Source organism: Salmo trutta, chromosome 2, assembly GCF_901001165.1.
Source record: "Salmo trutta chromosome 2, fSalTru1.1, whole genome shotgun sequence".
Lineage (NCBI taxonomy): Eukaryota > Metazoa > Chordata > Actinopteri > Salmoniformes > Salmonidae > Salmo > Salmo trutta.
In genome coordinates, this window is record NC_042958.1 from 16617901 (window position 1) to 16633941 (window position 16041).

At 41.8% G+C, this 16041-nt stretch overlaps 1 protein-coding gene across 1 annotated transcript in view; it reads right to left on the reverse strand.

The window, feature by feature from the left end:
- LOC115148849 (golgin subfamily A member 6-like protein 22) overlaps positions 1-16041 on the reverse strand; it is a 122584-nt gene that overhangs the window by 65357 nt on the left and 41186 nt on the right. The window contains exons 6-7 of the mRNA XM_029691132.1: positions 8309-8392; positions 8000-8125 (exon numbers count right to left, since the gene is read on the reverse strand). Coding sequence (XP_029546992.1) covers positions 8000-8125; positions 8309-8392 — 210 coding nt within the window. The remainder of the gene's footprint in view (positions 1-7999; positions 8126-8308; positions 8393-16041) is intronic.

Sequence of the window (16041 nt, forward strand, 5' to 3'; positions counted from 1 at the left end):
ACACAAACACACACACACACACCTCTCATTTAACACACACACACACCTCTCATTTAACACACACACACACACCTCTCATTTAACACACACACACACCTCTCATTTAACACACACACAAACACACACACACACACACACACACCTCTCATTTAACACACACACACCTCTCATTTAACACACACACACACACACACCTCTCATTTAACACACACGCACACCTCTCATTTAACACACACACACCTCTCATTTAACACACACACACACACCTCTCATTTAACACACACACACACCTCTCATTTAACACACACACACACACACACACCTTTCATTTAACACACACACACACACACCTCTCATTTAACACACACACACACACCTCTCATTTAACACACACACACACACACCTCTCATTGAACACACACACACCTCTCATTTAACACACACACACACACACCTCTCATTTAACACACACACACCTCTCATTTAACACACACACACCTCTCATTTAACACACACACACCTCTCATTGAACACACACACACACACCTCTCATTTAACACACACACACACACACCTCTCATTTAACACACACACACACACACACACACACACACACACACACACACACACCTCTCATTTAACACACACACACCTCTCATTTAACACACACACACCTCTCATTTAACACACACACACCTCTCATTTAACACACACACACACACACAGCTCTCATTTAACACGCACACACACAGCTCTCATTTAACACGCACACACCTCTCATTTAACACACACACACACCTCTCATTTAACACACACACACACACCTCTCATTTAACACACACACACACATCTCTCATTTAACACACAAACACACACACACCTCTCATTTAACACACACACACACACCTCTCATTTAACACACACACACCTCTCATTTAACACACACACACACCTCTCATTTAACACACACACACACACACCTCTCATTTAACACACACACACACCTCTCATTTAACACACAAACACACACACACCTCTCATTTAACACACACACACACACCTCTCATTTAACACACACACACACACCTCTCATTTAACACACACACACACACACACACACACACACACAACTCTCATTTAACACACACACACACAGCTCTCATTTAACACACACACACACACACACACCTCTCATTTAACACACACACACACACACACACACACACACAGCTCTCATTTAACACACACACACACCTCTCATTTAACACACACACCTCTCATTTAACACACACACACACACCTCTCATTTAACACACACACAGCTCTCATTTAACACACAGCTCTCATTTAACACACAGCTCTCATTTAACACACACACACACACACAGCTCTCATTTAACACACATACACACACACACAGCTCTCATTTAACACACACACAGCTCTCATTTAACACACACACACACACACAGCTCTCATTTAACACACATACACACACACACACACAGCTCTCATTTAACACACACACCTCTCATTTAACACACACACACACCTCTCATTTAACACACACACACACACACCTCTCATTTAACACACACACACACCTCTCATTTAACACACACACATACACAGCTCTCATTTAACACACACACACACACACACACACCTCTCATTTAACACACACACACACACACACCTACCTCTCATTTAACACACACACCTCTCATTTAACACACACACACACACACACACACACACACCTCATTTAACACACACACACACACACACACACACACACACACACACACACACACACACACACACACACACACACACACACACACAGAAACTAAAGACAAACTCACACAGTGCTTCAATACACTGCAACCTCATACAACACTGATACATATTTCCATACTGGATTAAAACCAATTCAGATATTTTAATCTCTCTCTCTGTCCATCTCTCTGTATCTCTAGCTCAGTGAATAGTCGAAGCAAACTGTATTTGAATGGTTAAACAACAAGAGTTAATGTTGTCTATTATTCTTTCAATCACAATCACATTAGAATGTGGTGATTAGTAACACTGCCTGGCTTCTATGTTCCTATAAGAAGCCTTTAAGTATTTTGTAATGTAGTAATTTATAGATTTTTTTTTCATTTTCTACATCATTGTCTGTCAGTTTTACGTCCCGCACCAGACAATCTACAATTTAATATGTCATCTTGTGTTGATTATAAATTAGTGTTTCCCTCACAACCAATCAACTACAGCAATCTACACCTAACACAGACACCTTATCAATCAGAGGATCACACACACACACACACACACACGCACACGTACGCAACCATCAGTCAGCTTCATCAAACTAACTCATCTATCTTACGGTCTGTCTGTGGAGCCAGGGAGGAACACTTGTCCAACCTTAGCATTCGTCAGAATTACAGTCTGATATTAACAACACACAGAAATATTCATCTTGGAGGTAAATACTAACCGGCTTAAAAAAGAAAATGAGATTATTTTACAGGAATATCCTCACAGAGGACCTCAGGGGTAATGAGGAGAACAGGAGACTGTTTACATCTCTCCCCCCCTCTCTCTCTCTATAAGTCTCTCTCTCCTCTACACTCCCTCACACTTTTCTCAGGTGAGATTTGAAAAGGTATGATTACTTTGTATGTACGTTCACATGTTTGTGCACGCACGCATGTGTGTGTGAGAGAGTAAAAAGGTAGGATTGCCTAGGATCCCCGTCTCACTCCCTCTCTCTCTGTCCTATTCATATTTCACCTTCAATTTAATTTTTTCATCAGTCAGGGAGCTGCCTGCCGCAGTGATTCAATTATGCTTTGTGATTGGCCCGCTGGCATCCTGAAGGGTCACGGAAAGGTTAAAGAATTCAGTGGCACAAACATGATTATGGCTCTGTAGCGTCTGATCAGAACCGCTGCTTATCACAGAACACTGGACCTGCCTGGCTGGTTGTGTGCCTAGAGGTTCTGAGTTGGAGGGCTTTACATGTTCACTGTTCAAAACAAATGTTTACATGTTGTGGTAGTTAATATTGAACTCGTAGGCACACACAGCCGAGGACCCAAATTACAGCTACTCAATGACGCTGAGGCTGGCAGACATTAAATCCTTCTTATACACTGAGCGAATAGGCAATGTAATGACATCAACTCTCAATGTCCCCAATACTACCTAGAGACAGGAGCTATATAATAAGTCTGATTAATATCCAGCTATGTTTCTTGATACTGCGGAGATACTGAATAGGTTGCAATACAAACATGTACACTCTGCCCTCCCTGCACACCAACAACATGAAGCATCTATACATATCCTCACTGGGGCCGAGCTCCCTGCCATCCAGCACCTCTATATCAGGTGGTGTGAAAGGAAGGCCTGGAAAATCGTTAAAAAGACTCCAGTCACCCAAGCCATAGACGGTTCTCTCTGCTACCACACGGCCATAGGTACAGGGTCCTGAACAGCTTATATCCCCAAGCCATAAGACAGCTAAATAGATAACAAAATGGCTACACAGACTATCAGAGTTGACCCTTGTAATTTATTTATATTTTTGCGCTGTCTGTATGCACATTCACAGGGCCCTAAACCCTCACACGGACACACACACAAATTCACTCCATCATCTGCTCACACACATATAACATGCACATACAGTACCAGTCAAAACTACTCATTACAAGGTTTTTTGTTATTTTTACCATTTTCAATTCTATTGTAGAATAATAGTGAAGACATCAAAAATATGAAATAACACATATGGAATCATGTAGTAACCAAAAAAGTGTATATTTGACATTCTTCAAAGTAGCCACCCTTTGCCTTGATGATAGGTTTTCACACTCTTGGCATTCTCTCAACCAGCTTCATGAGGTAGCCACCTGGAATGTATTTCAATCAACAGGCGTGCCTTGTTAAAAGTTAATTTGTGGAATTTCTTTTCTTCTTAACAAGGTTAGGGTGGTATACAGAAGATAGCCCTATTTGGTAAAATACCATATTATGGCAAAAACAGCTTAAATAAGCAAAGAGAAATGACAGTCCATCATTCCTTTAAGACATGACGGTCAGTCAATGCAGAACATTTCAAGAACTTTGAAAGTTTCTTCAAGTACAGTTGCAAAAATCATCAAGCGCTATGATGAAACTGGCTCTCATTAGGACCGCCACAGGAAAGGAAGACCCAGAGTTACCTCTGCTGCAGAGGATAAGTTCATTAGAGTTACCAGCATCCGAAATTGCAGCCCAAAAAATTCTTCACAGAGTTCAAGTAACAGACACATCTCAACATCAACTGTTCAGAGGAGACTGCGTGAATCAAGCATTCATGGTCAAATTGCTGCAAAGAAACCACTACTAAAGGACACCAAAAAGAAGAAGAGACTTGCTTGGGCCAAGAAACACGAGCAATGGACATTAGACCGGTGGGAATCTGTCCTTTGGTCTGATGAGTCCAACCGCTGTGTCTTTGTGAGACGCAGAGCAGATGAACGGATGATCTCTGCATGTGTGGTTCCCACCGTGAAGCACGGAGGAGGAGGTGTGATGGTGTGGGGGTGTTTTGCTGGTGACAATGTCAGTGATTTATTTAGAATTCAAGGCACACTTAACCAGCATGGCTAACACAGAATTCTGCAGCAAACAACACCATCCCATCTGGCTTGCGCTTAGTGGGACTACCACTTGTTTTTCAACAGGTTCAACAACCTCCAGCCTGTGTAAGGGCTATTTGACCAAGAAGGACAGTGACAGAGTGCTGCATCAGATGACCTGGCCCCACAATCACCCAACCTCAGCCCAATTGAGATGGTTTGGGATGAGTTTGACTGCAGAGTAAAGGAAAAGCAGCCAACAAGTGCTCAGCATATGTGGGAACTCCTTCAAGACTGTTGGAAAAAGCATTCCAGGTGAAGCTGGTTGAGAGAATGCCAAGAGTGTGCAAAGCTGTCATCAAGGCAAAGGGTGGCTACTTTGAAGAATCTCAAAAATAATTGGATTTGTTTAACACTTTTTTGGTTACTATGTGTTATTGCATAGTTTTGATGTCTTCACTATTATTCTACAATGTAGAAAATAGTAAAGATAAATACAAACCCTTGAAAGTGTAGGTGTGTCCAAACTTTTGACTGGTACTGTATATTTATACTGACTCTACCTACACACACAAACCCACTCACATACAGTTGTAGTCGGACGTTTACATACACCTTAGCCAAATACATTTAAACTCAGTTTGTCACAATTCCTGACATTTAAATCTAGCAAAAATTCCCTGTCTTAGGTCAGTTACCCCTTCATTTTAAGAATGTGAAATGTCAGAATAACCGTACAGAGAATTATTTATTTCAGCTTTTATTTCTTTCATCACATTCCCAGTGGGTCAGAAGTTTACATACACTCAATTAGTATTTGATAGCATTGCCTTTAAATTGTTTAACTTGGGTCAAACGTTTCGGGTAGCCGTCCACAAGCTTCCCACAATAAGTTGGGTGAATTTTGGCCCATTTCTCCTGACAGAGCTGGTGAAACTAAGTCAGGTTTGTAGGCCTCCTCGCAGGCACACGCTTTTTCAGTTCTGACCACAAATGTTCTATAGGATTGAGGTCAGGGCTTTGTGATGGCCACTCCAATACCTTGGCTTTGTTGTCCTTAAGCCATTTTGCCACAACTTTGGAAGTATGCTTGGGGTCATTGACCATTCGGAAGACCCATTTGTGACCAAGCTTTTACTTCCTGACTGATGTCTTGAGATGTTGCTTCAATATATCCACATAATTTTCCTCCCTCATGATGCCATCTATTTTGTGAAGTGCACCAGTCCCTCCTGCAGCAAAGCACCCCCACAACATGATGCTGCCACCCCCGTGCTTCACGGTTGGGATGGTGTTCTTCGGCTTGCAAGCGACCCCCTTTTTCCTCCAAACATAACAGTTCTATTTTTCTTTCATCAGACCAGAGGACATTTCTCCAAAAAGTACGATCTTTGTCCCCATGTGCAGATGCAAACCGTAGTCTGGCTTTTTTTATGGCGGTTTTGGAGCAGTGGCTTCTTCCTTGATGAGCGGCCTTTCAGGTTATGTCGATATAGGACTTGTTTTACTGTGGATATAGATACTTTTGTACCTGTTTCCTCCAGCATCCTCACAAGGTCCTTTGCTGTTGTTCTGGAATTGATTTGCACTTTTCACACCAAAGCAAGTTCATCTCTAGGAGACAGAATGCGTCTCCTTCCTGAGTGGAATGACGGCTGCGTGGTCTCATGGTGTTTATACTTGAGTACTATTTGTTCATACAGATGAACGTGGTACAGACTTGTGGAGGTCTACAATTTGTTTTCTGAGGTCTTAGCTGATTTCTTTTGATTTTCCCATGATGTCAAGCAAAGAGGCACTGAGTTTGAAGGTAGGCCTTGAAATACACCCACAGGTACACCTCCAAATGACTCAAATTATGTCAATTAGCCTATCAGAAGCTTCTAAAGCCATGACATAATTTTCTGGAATTTTCCAAGCTGTTTAATTAAAGGCACAGTCAACTTAGTGTATGTAAACTTCTGAACCACTGGAATTGTGATACAGTGAATTATAAGTGAAATAATCTGTCTGTAAACAATTGTTGGAAAAATTACTTGTGTCATGCACAAAGTAGATGTCCTAACCGACTTGCCAAAACTATAGTTTGTTAACAAGAAATTTGTGGAGTGGTTAAAAAACAAGTTTTAATGACTCCAACATAAGTGTATGTAAACTTCCGACTTCAACTGTACATTCATCATATACACTGCTGCTACTCTGTTTATCATACATCCTGATGCCTAATGACCCCTATACCTTTGTACCTCTATCACTCCAGTATCCCTGCATATTGTAAATATGGTATCATAAACTGGGTGGTTTGAGCCCTGAATGGTGATTGGCTGACAGCCACGGGTATGACAAAACATTTATTTTTCCTGCTCTAATTACATTGGTAACCAGTTTATAATAGCAATAAGGCACCTCAGGGGTTTGTGGTATATGGCCAATATACCACGGCTAAGGGCTGTATCCAGGCACTGTGCTTGTGCATGTGACATTAAAACATGAAACATATGTTCTAACAGAGGATATCCTTGTTGCATAACTAAATGGTAACGTCTTCACAAGACATAATCTAATGCAATGTGACGAGAAATAATCATGATGCTTTTGTTTCCTGAGCCTGTTTTTGACAGCATTAGTGATGGCTTTGTGATGAACGAACGAACAAGCACACACACACACATTCCTCCAATGGGAGTTGAGATGTGAATAATACATTAGCAGATTCATATTGGGAGTGACGCTTGTCAATCAAACTCCCCCCAAAAACATAAGCCATCAGGGAGGATTCAGAGAGACTCTATTTAGGTCTGGTGTGTGTGTGTGCGCGAGCGCGTATGCGTGCGTGTGAAAGTGAGACACGGTCAGTCGATGGGGCTGTTTGGCACTAGATTCCCCTGGCGAGGCCTAATTGACGGTGCGACGGCCAAATCTGTCCCCCTCTCCAACGCTTCCCTGTACTATATTCAATATGGCTATTTACATGGCCCGCGTCAGTGAGCAAACAAGCTCATTTAAAAGTTCACATGCTAATGTGTGACATTTAAAGCAAACTTTACACGGGGAAAGGACACGCAACAATAGATTTTGATTCTTTTCTTGTCCGTGAATCTCATCAGGCATCTTCCATATTTATGAGCGGGAGAACAAAGGGACACCTTAGCAGAGGAGAGGAGGGAGGGAGGGGTGAGGAGCGGGAGTGTGGTTTGGAGAGTGACAACACACATGTTGACAAACAAACAAGTTCTCCATTACATCAGGAGTAGTGTGTGTGTGTGTGTGTGTGTGTGTGTGTGTGTGTGGACTCATTGTGTGTATGGTAAGCCTGTGTGAGCTGTATCTATTGTGCGCACATGGAAGTGTGTGTGTGTATGTACCTGGCGCATAGTTTGCGTGTGTGAGCTCTGGACTTGATCCAGCTGAGACTGTAGCCGAGCCGTGTCCTCTACCCTCATACTGCTCTCTCTCTGGGTCTCACACAGCCTCCTCTCCTGGGTCTGCAGCTAACACACACACACACACACACACACACACACACACACACACACACACACACACACACACACACACACACACACACACACACACACACACACACACACACACATACACACACACACACACAGGAAGAAAGAGACAGATATTCAAACTACCCTACCCCCAACTCCAGCCCTATCTCTACCTACCTCTGATAGAAGAGTCTTCTCTCTCTGTCTGAGAGTCAGAATCTCCCTCCTCTGTCTCTCTTCCTCCTCCCTGACACTCTCCACCTGGAACAGACACAAAAAGAGACAGATAGGAACAATTAAAACAGAGACCTGCTAAATTATTGTGAGTATTAAGGTATTTTTTGGCAGAGATAGTGCATGTTAGCATAGGTAAAATGCAGAGAGAGAGAGAGAGAGAGAGAAAGAGATAAAGGGAGAAAGAGAGACCACTGTATGACGCCTCCAGCCATCCTCACTCCACTACCCCCAGACATCGACCAGACCCAACCGAGACAGGACAGGGATGAGTGGAGCCCATCACACCCCATCTCCCCAGCCAGAACAGGGCTATATCCTCCCTGCTCTGTTCATTCACTAGAGCATGCTCCCACCATGATCCTGCCTATTGATTTCAGCTTAAGTAATGAGCCAGCTTATCCAAAAATCTTTAGCGTTTGGGCTCAAGTTAAGAGAGTCGATGGGGGCCATTTCCCTTTCTGAAAAGCACATGCAGACTTTTTATGTACGGAGGGACAAGACAAATCCTGAAGCTGATAAATCAATAGGGCTTTCTGTCGATGGACACACACACACACACACAGCTGACTAATGGTCTTTTTTAAGGCAATTAAAGTGAGCTGTAAACGTATGAAGGCCAATCAATGTGGATGTGGGTCTATTATCAGTGCTTTAACGCTGATATACTGTGTGTGTGTTTGTGTTTTAGTCTATTATCAGTGCTTTAACTCTGAATTAGAAGAGGCTTTAAAGAGCAGCTAGGGGTCTAGAACGGTAGAGACCTCAACATGTTACTACAGGACACTATTCTACTGCACTGCCCCCTTCTGCCAGAACTCAAAGTGAATCCAAGCCAATTCATTGTAGAACAATACCAATGTTTATTTGTATTTTCTATTTCCGGATTAATTCAATGTTCACACCAGTAGAAAACATGGAAATGTAGTAAATTGAAAATGTAAGGAAAACTAACTCCGCCAGCTTAGTCCGTCGCTTTAGGCTTTCCCTCGCTGTTCTCAGCTTTGCCAAAGATGAGGAGCGCGTTGGTAAAACCAGCATACAGACAACATTTCCCTAAGGTAATTGGTTCCACATTAATATATTCATTCGACTGTGATTTGTACATCAGCAAAAAAGCTTCCCCTTTGATGTTTCATGCTGTGCCCCCCTCATTCACACACACACACACACACACACACACACACACACACACACACACATCCATATTCCCTCAGATATGAAACCAATGAAATTGACATTTTATATCTGGGGGGGGGTCTACAACCTAAATCAGTAAAATATAAGATAGTGAGACTTGGTCATGCTGTGTGGAGAATGTAGATTGGCATGGTGATGGATTAGGCTTGGTTCAGAGGGTGGCTACAGGGGTGACTGGGAGACTGGCCATGCGGAAGACAGAAGCAGCGGACTACGGAGCCCTGGAACCAGGTCAACACAACGTCCATCCTTAAGAGTCTATGGCGGGGGTGGGGGTTCTACGAGTTAAAATATGAAATTGTTTTAAGATGGTCATGCCAAGGATCATTTAGCTATTTGATGAAACATTGAATTTGGCCTTACTGCTATTAGCCCATAGAAACACATTGAATAACAGATTCATACATGGAAAAACAGATAGTCAAAAGGAGGTTTGTTTTAAAGTGTCTGTCCTACTGTACATGTGAACGATATAAGAAAGGTTAGGATTTTTTTTTTTTTAATGGACCCATATTTAACCCCTTATTTTTGGCACTAAACTACTTCCATATATACTTCCATAAATGTTTTAAACTGGTACCAGGCTACCATTAGAGGACTCTTGTGAGGCTTGTCTCATCTTTACATAGAGTGGGCATATTAGATTGTAGGCCAAACCATTTTCTGTCAAACACTGCTGTACCCCGTAACCCCGGCCACCTTCCACCGCAGACGCAGAAGGCCGACATTGACGGATGCTGTGGATTGAGCTGCAGCCCACGCAAAATAAACCCTTCAGATATCTCTAGTTTAAACAGACAGATTTTGCTGGGGATTTTTGTATTATGCTAATTAGATTTCCGTGGGGGCGCGGACATCAACTCTAGGGGGTTTTAACAGAGATAATAGAACTAAGGCACATGCTTTTTAGATCGACAAAAATGCATTGGTTTTAGATATGGTAGTAGCTCCATATTTCCCTCTGATAGGCCTATAAGAAATGGCAAAAATCCCACCTTAACTATCTATCTATCCATCCATCCAATCATTTGTGTCTAGGGGCTAGGAGCTGTTTCTGGACAGAGCCATGGAAAAAGAAAAGGAAAAACATTTGAGGTGATTTCTATTTCAAAGTTACATCGTCCTAATAGAATGTCAAACAATTTGACCTGGGATCGAAAATACATCCCTTGACATTTTTTAGATAATTGTTTTTAATCAAAGTGATGTTTTTGTGGCATTTTGGTCAATGGACAAATAGTGACCTTACCTTGAGAAGAATAGTGCATCACATTGGCTGGGTTTTGATGAACAAACAAGTTGAAGGTGTGTCAAGGCTTGATCCTTTACTGGCCAATCAGAACGTGCTCCAAATATGTGATTGCTTCAAGTTATGTATTTATGGTCTTTTATGTATTGCATTGTCATCAACTCCAATTCACATGTTAGTCCGTTATAGCTTAGTTTGTGAAATAGCCTACAGAAACAAAATAACAAAATGTAGGCCTATCTCATATTTGCTTAATATGTTGAATATGTTTTTGAACAGTAATTGCATGGCTTCAAAATGTAAATACATTGTTAACATAGCATTCACACTGATATTGGCCTACTGTAAAGTGCATTATGTCTAAGCCATGGAAATGCCTAACGTTGTCAATAAGCAATATTAAATTCACTATTGATAAGACCTAAAAAATAAAGTGAATAATTCTAATCAAATTCTAAACAAATGTAACAACAAGTTGTTTTGAATAGGCTATGTCTAAATATAGTTACAGGCACCATAATTGCTCCCCGTGGGAATATAATATTAGGCCTATGACAACGTAGAATATGGAGGGTGACACGCACATCCAAACTTCTGACAGGAGCTGAAAACAGATCTAATATAAAGACATAAGGGGGAATGTACAGTCACCGTTACTGCTCTGAAATATACACGGACTGTACAAAACATTATGAACTCTTTCCATGACATAGACTGACCAGGTGAATCCAGGTGAAAGAAAGCTATGATCCCTTATTGATGTCACTTGTTAAATCCACTTTAAATCAGTGTAGATGAAGGGGAGGAGACAGGTTAAATGATTTTCAAGCCTTGAGACAATTGAGGCATGGATTGTATATGTGTCCCATTCAGAGGGTGAATGGGCAAGACACTTCTGGGTTTTTTATGCTCTACAGTTTCCTGTGTGTGTCAAGAATGGTCCACTACCCAAAGGACATCCAGCCAACTTCAAACAACTGTGGGAAGCATTGGAGTCAACATGGGCCAGCATCCCTGTTGAACACTTTGTAGAGTCCATGCCCCAGACGAATTGAGCCTGTTCTGAGGGCAAAGGGAGGGGTGCAACTCAATATTAGGAAGGTGTTCTTAATGTTTTGTACACTCAGTGTATATAGCTATTGCCCATCATCACCGTTGATATGGCCAGTAGCCCTAGTGACTTTCCCACGTTAAAGGTAAACAAACAGGCAAATATAGCCTATAAGCGGATTCAGCACCACGGACAGCGATCTGAATTCCCACGATTTGACAAGGTGGAAGATGCACATTTTTACAAAATGATGAACAAAAAACAATAAGCAGTCTTTTTAAATAACAATGTTATTTAAACTTAATGTCCTTACAGTCACTGACACCATTCATGCAAAGGGCATCGCACATAATGAGTCCAAACATTTCACAGAAGCTGGACAAAAATAATGTCCAATATAAATAAAAAAAACAGGAATGTCTTGATTGTTTTGCTGCTGGGGATATTTTTATAAAACGTTGGTGATGTACATAAGGTTACTGTGTGGGCCTCCGCTGGCAAAATCCATGCCATAACCAATTGCATTATAGGTAAGACCAGTTTTTGGTCGGTCTTAAATATCCCTGCGCTCACTGAAATTGGCATATTGGCGCACGTTTTTAAGGACAGACTTCAAATATTTCCACCCTCCCACCTCAGCGCAAGAGAGAGGATGTTAGACAGGTAAATTGACGAACCTGGCGTAAGGGATGGAAAATGCCAGTGCGCCAGCTTTTACATAACAAAATTGCAAACTAACGTGCATTTGAGACTTTCGCGTCCTTACCGGCAGCTGAAAATAGAGCCCTCAGTTTAGTTAATGTCATAAATAGCATGAAATAAAGGAAAGTGCATAGAAATGCAGCATCGTGGCTTTTTTTATACCTGGATAGGAACATGTCAACTTAATCTAGTTTACAGCCAGGTCAAGCAATTGATATTCAGAGGAGTATGTGTGTCTAATCTGGGTTAAATCAGTTTACCTAATAAGAGAAGGGCACACAGCATCTGACTCAGCGATTAGCATGTAGCATAAGAAGTAGCATTAGCATCCCATTAGAACACACTGTAGTTAGCAAAGTGTGTTAGAGTCCTGCACTAGTCCCTGCCTTTAAACATGCAGTTGCTGTGGTTAGCATTCAGTGCTAGCATAGAGCGCTATAACGTCCCAGTCAAACTAAAGGCACTCTCTTTCATTAGTGCATTAGCTCAGCTAATGGCTAGGCTAATGTTTATGCTAAGTGGAGAAAGGTGAGGACTTCACTTTAGAAATTGGATTAACTCTGTGAAGTACTTTAGATTTAACAACAGTAGGAAAGTGCCTTGGCTCTAACTAAAGACAAAGCAACTGTTTAATCACAAAAGTTGGTTGAGAACTGAGAAATAGTTGCAGGGAGAGGAGAGGGGTCGAATGAGCCAATTGGAAGTGGAAGAGGATCAGGTGACCAAAGACTGTGACCTAAAAAGTTGTGTATTGTGGTGCAGGAATGAAGCACTAGGAAGCAGCATTTACAGAACCGTGTGAGTGGGCTTCTCTTTCTTTGTTCTCACTGTTTTGGCCCCCCCCAAAAAAAACAGTTTCCAAAGTCACTTGGGCTACATTACAGTGGGTGCATATACAAGGTTTGGATCCTTGGGATGTGCAAATCACCCAACTGCTGTTTGATGACGATGATTGTAACCATGATATCATCTGATTCTAATGATGAACCCTTCCAGACACTATAAAACTACCCACAGCAGAGCAGAAGACTCCCCTCGTCTTTAACATTGACCGCACTGCATAACCCATCCATCTGCACAACCAGACACACAGTCAAAACCAATCCATATCTACAACGCACTCTGCAACGACACAGCCCAAACACACGCAGACAGAGTTGTAAATTAAGAGAGCTTTTGGTTTGACTTTGTGAGGGTGGTGGTTACAGATGGGAGGAGTTTTCCTGTCAGACATGAATCTTCGTCTGTCCTACTCTCTCTCTCTGCATCTGTCCTGCCACCGCTAACTGGAGCCTGAACACTGTCTGTCTGTCTGTCTTTCATATGGTCAGAGACTAAGGAACGCCCTAGCTGACTAAACTAAAGGAAACCCATTGCACTATTAGAGGGGAAGCGTCCTTGGACTTCAAATAAACAGACACCACTACAGACATATTGAATGTCCCAGAGCACACACAGTAACATCTCTCCCTCTCCACTCACATCTTACTCAGCAGTAGCACACAAGCATGCACGCACACAGAGAGAGAGAGAGAGAGAGAGAGGAAGGGAGGACTGGAAATCAAACATGAAACCCTCTTGAGAGCCCTCATTCATAGCCTCATTTGCATATTTAATTAGGCTCTTCGTTACAGGATAAGTAGCGTTTATTCAATTTGCTGAGTCTCGTTTGCTGGCACACGTTCAATGAAACCCCAGCGAAGACAAGCTGGCACTGAAGAAAGCGGGGGGGGGGGGGGGCAGAGAAGGGAGAAAAATTAACTGCCATTCATCAACAGCTGTTCACCATCAGGTGGCTTCTCACCATGCATGCACAAATTCACTGGCTCTTCAGCCACTCATTATCATTAACATGATGAGCTCTATGCAGTGACAGTTTGTGATTCTCTCTCTCACTTTCTGTCTCTTATCGTGTGTATGAGAGGGCTCTTTAATCCCTCATCATCATTAGGCCAGTTTAGCGTAATTAGCATCGTTAGCCAGATGAGCTGTGTAGTGCCAGGCTGTGCCAGCCTCCATTTCTCTCTCTCCGCCTGCCACAGCAGTGGTTTCAAGTCATTTTGCAACAGACATTGGCCATTAAAAAGACAAGAAAAAGTATCTTAAAATGTGTATGCTCAGAACATAGGCCTAACTATTGCTTCATTACCTATATAACACAAGGATTTTGTGTGAATTATAATTTACCCTACATAATTCTACATAATCCTACATACATAATTATATTCATAGAGGCTGGTGTTAAAACCACAAGTGAATTAGATACAGCATGTTTATTGGATAGATACAAATCAGAAGGTGGGCCACAAACGGCCCCAGGGCCACATGTTGAGACCCCTGCTCTCTGTCAGCTCAAGTAGACACCTTCTCAAAGCATCAACACACAAGTGACCACTCCTGTCTCTGTACAACACACAACACACTACGACAGCACACGAGTAGGACAAAAGCTAGAGCTCGGCTTCATTCAGTGAAATTAAACATGCTCTCGTCAGCCGCAGGGAAGCGAGCCGAGTAATGCATTATTCATCTGTACTTCACAAAGGAACATTAATCAATTATGAAGATATGAAGAGCGGTAAGTAGGAGACGGAAGACAAGGCCAGCAGTATTAATATGCGGCTGCATCGTGAGGCTAACGCTTTCCTCGCAAATCAATACTTTGTAGATTCATTTTGAGCGTTGTGCTAAGATGAGGGAGGGGGGACGTCTTAGGGTCTGAATTAACATGACTCACCCGTTCTTTTCTGCTTGTTTTTATTGTTTACTGTATTTTGTCTTGGTTTACACAACGGAGGAGAAAGGCAAAAGACCTTCAACAGGGAGAAAAGGAGAAGTATGAAGAATGTGGCTGAACATCATCGAAATGAAGAGGAGAGACAAAGACAAAAGAGACAGAAAGAAACAAAAGAGACAGAAAGAGCGACCATGAAGTTTGAGTATTGAACTTAGATAATAAAAGATCTCCTTTTCGAGCAAGATGAAACTCTGAAATGTTGTCACCACACACTTCAAAATCACTTCTATGGCTTCCTTATTTATGAACCCAAGTGCCGGATGATAACCAATCTTTATATAAAGTGCATCCTAAGCTAGGCTAAATAAAACGAAGGCTTTCTATCCACACAGGAAGTGGCTAAATCTGACTCCCCTAACTGACTCTAATGCAGGAAGTTTTCTGGCAAAAGTTTTTTCGGGTCACTTAAGTCCAAAGAGTGTAATATTTTGTATTCATTAATTCATTTTGGGATGGAAAAACATTTCCAGTGTAAACTTAAATGACTAAAACCAGATATAAAGTAAGTAGAAAAGATAATGTACCTAGACTTATATATTTTTCAAAAACATAATCTTGGAGAACTAACAATGACCAAAATAAAAGCTAGACAGTGAAGAAGAATTGTAAATTCAAAAAACAACAAATTGACAGAAGGCTCTAATAAAACTAAGAGAACTGAGAGGCACATTTCACTA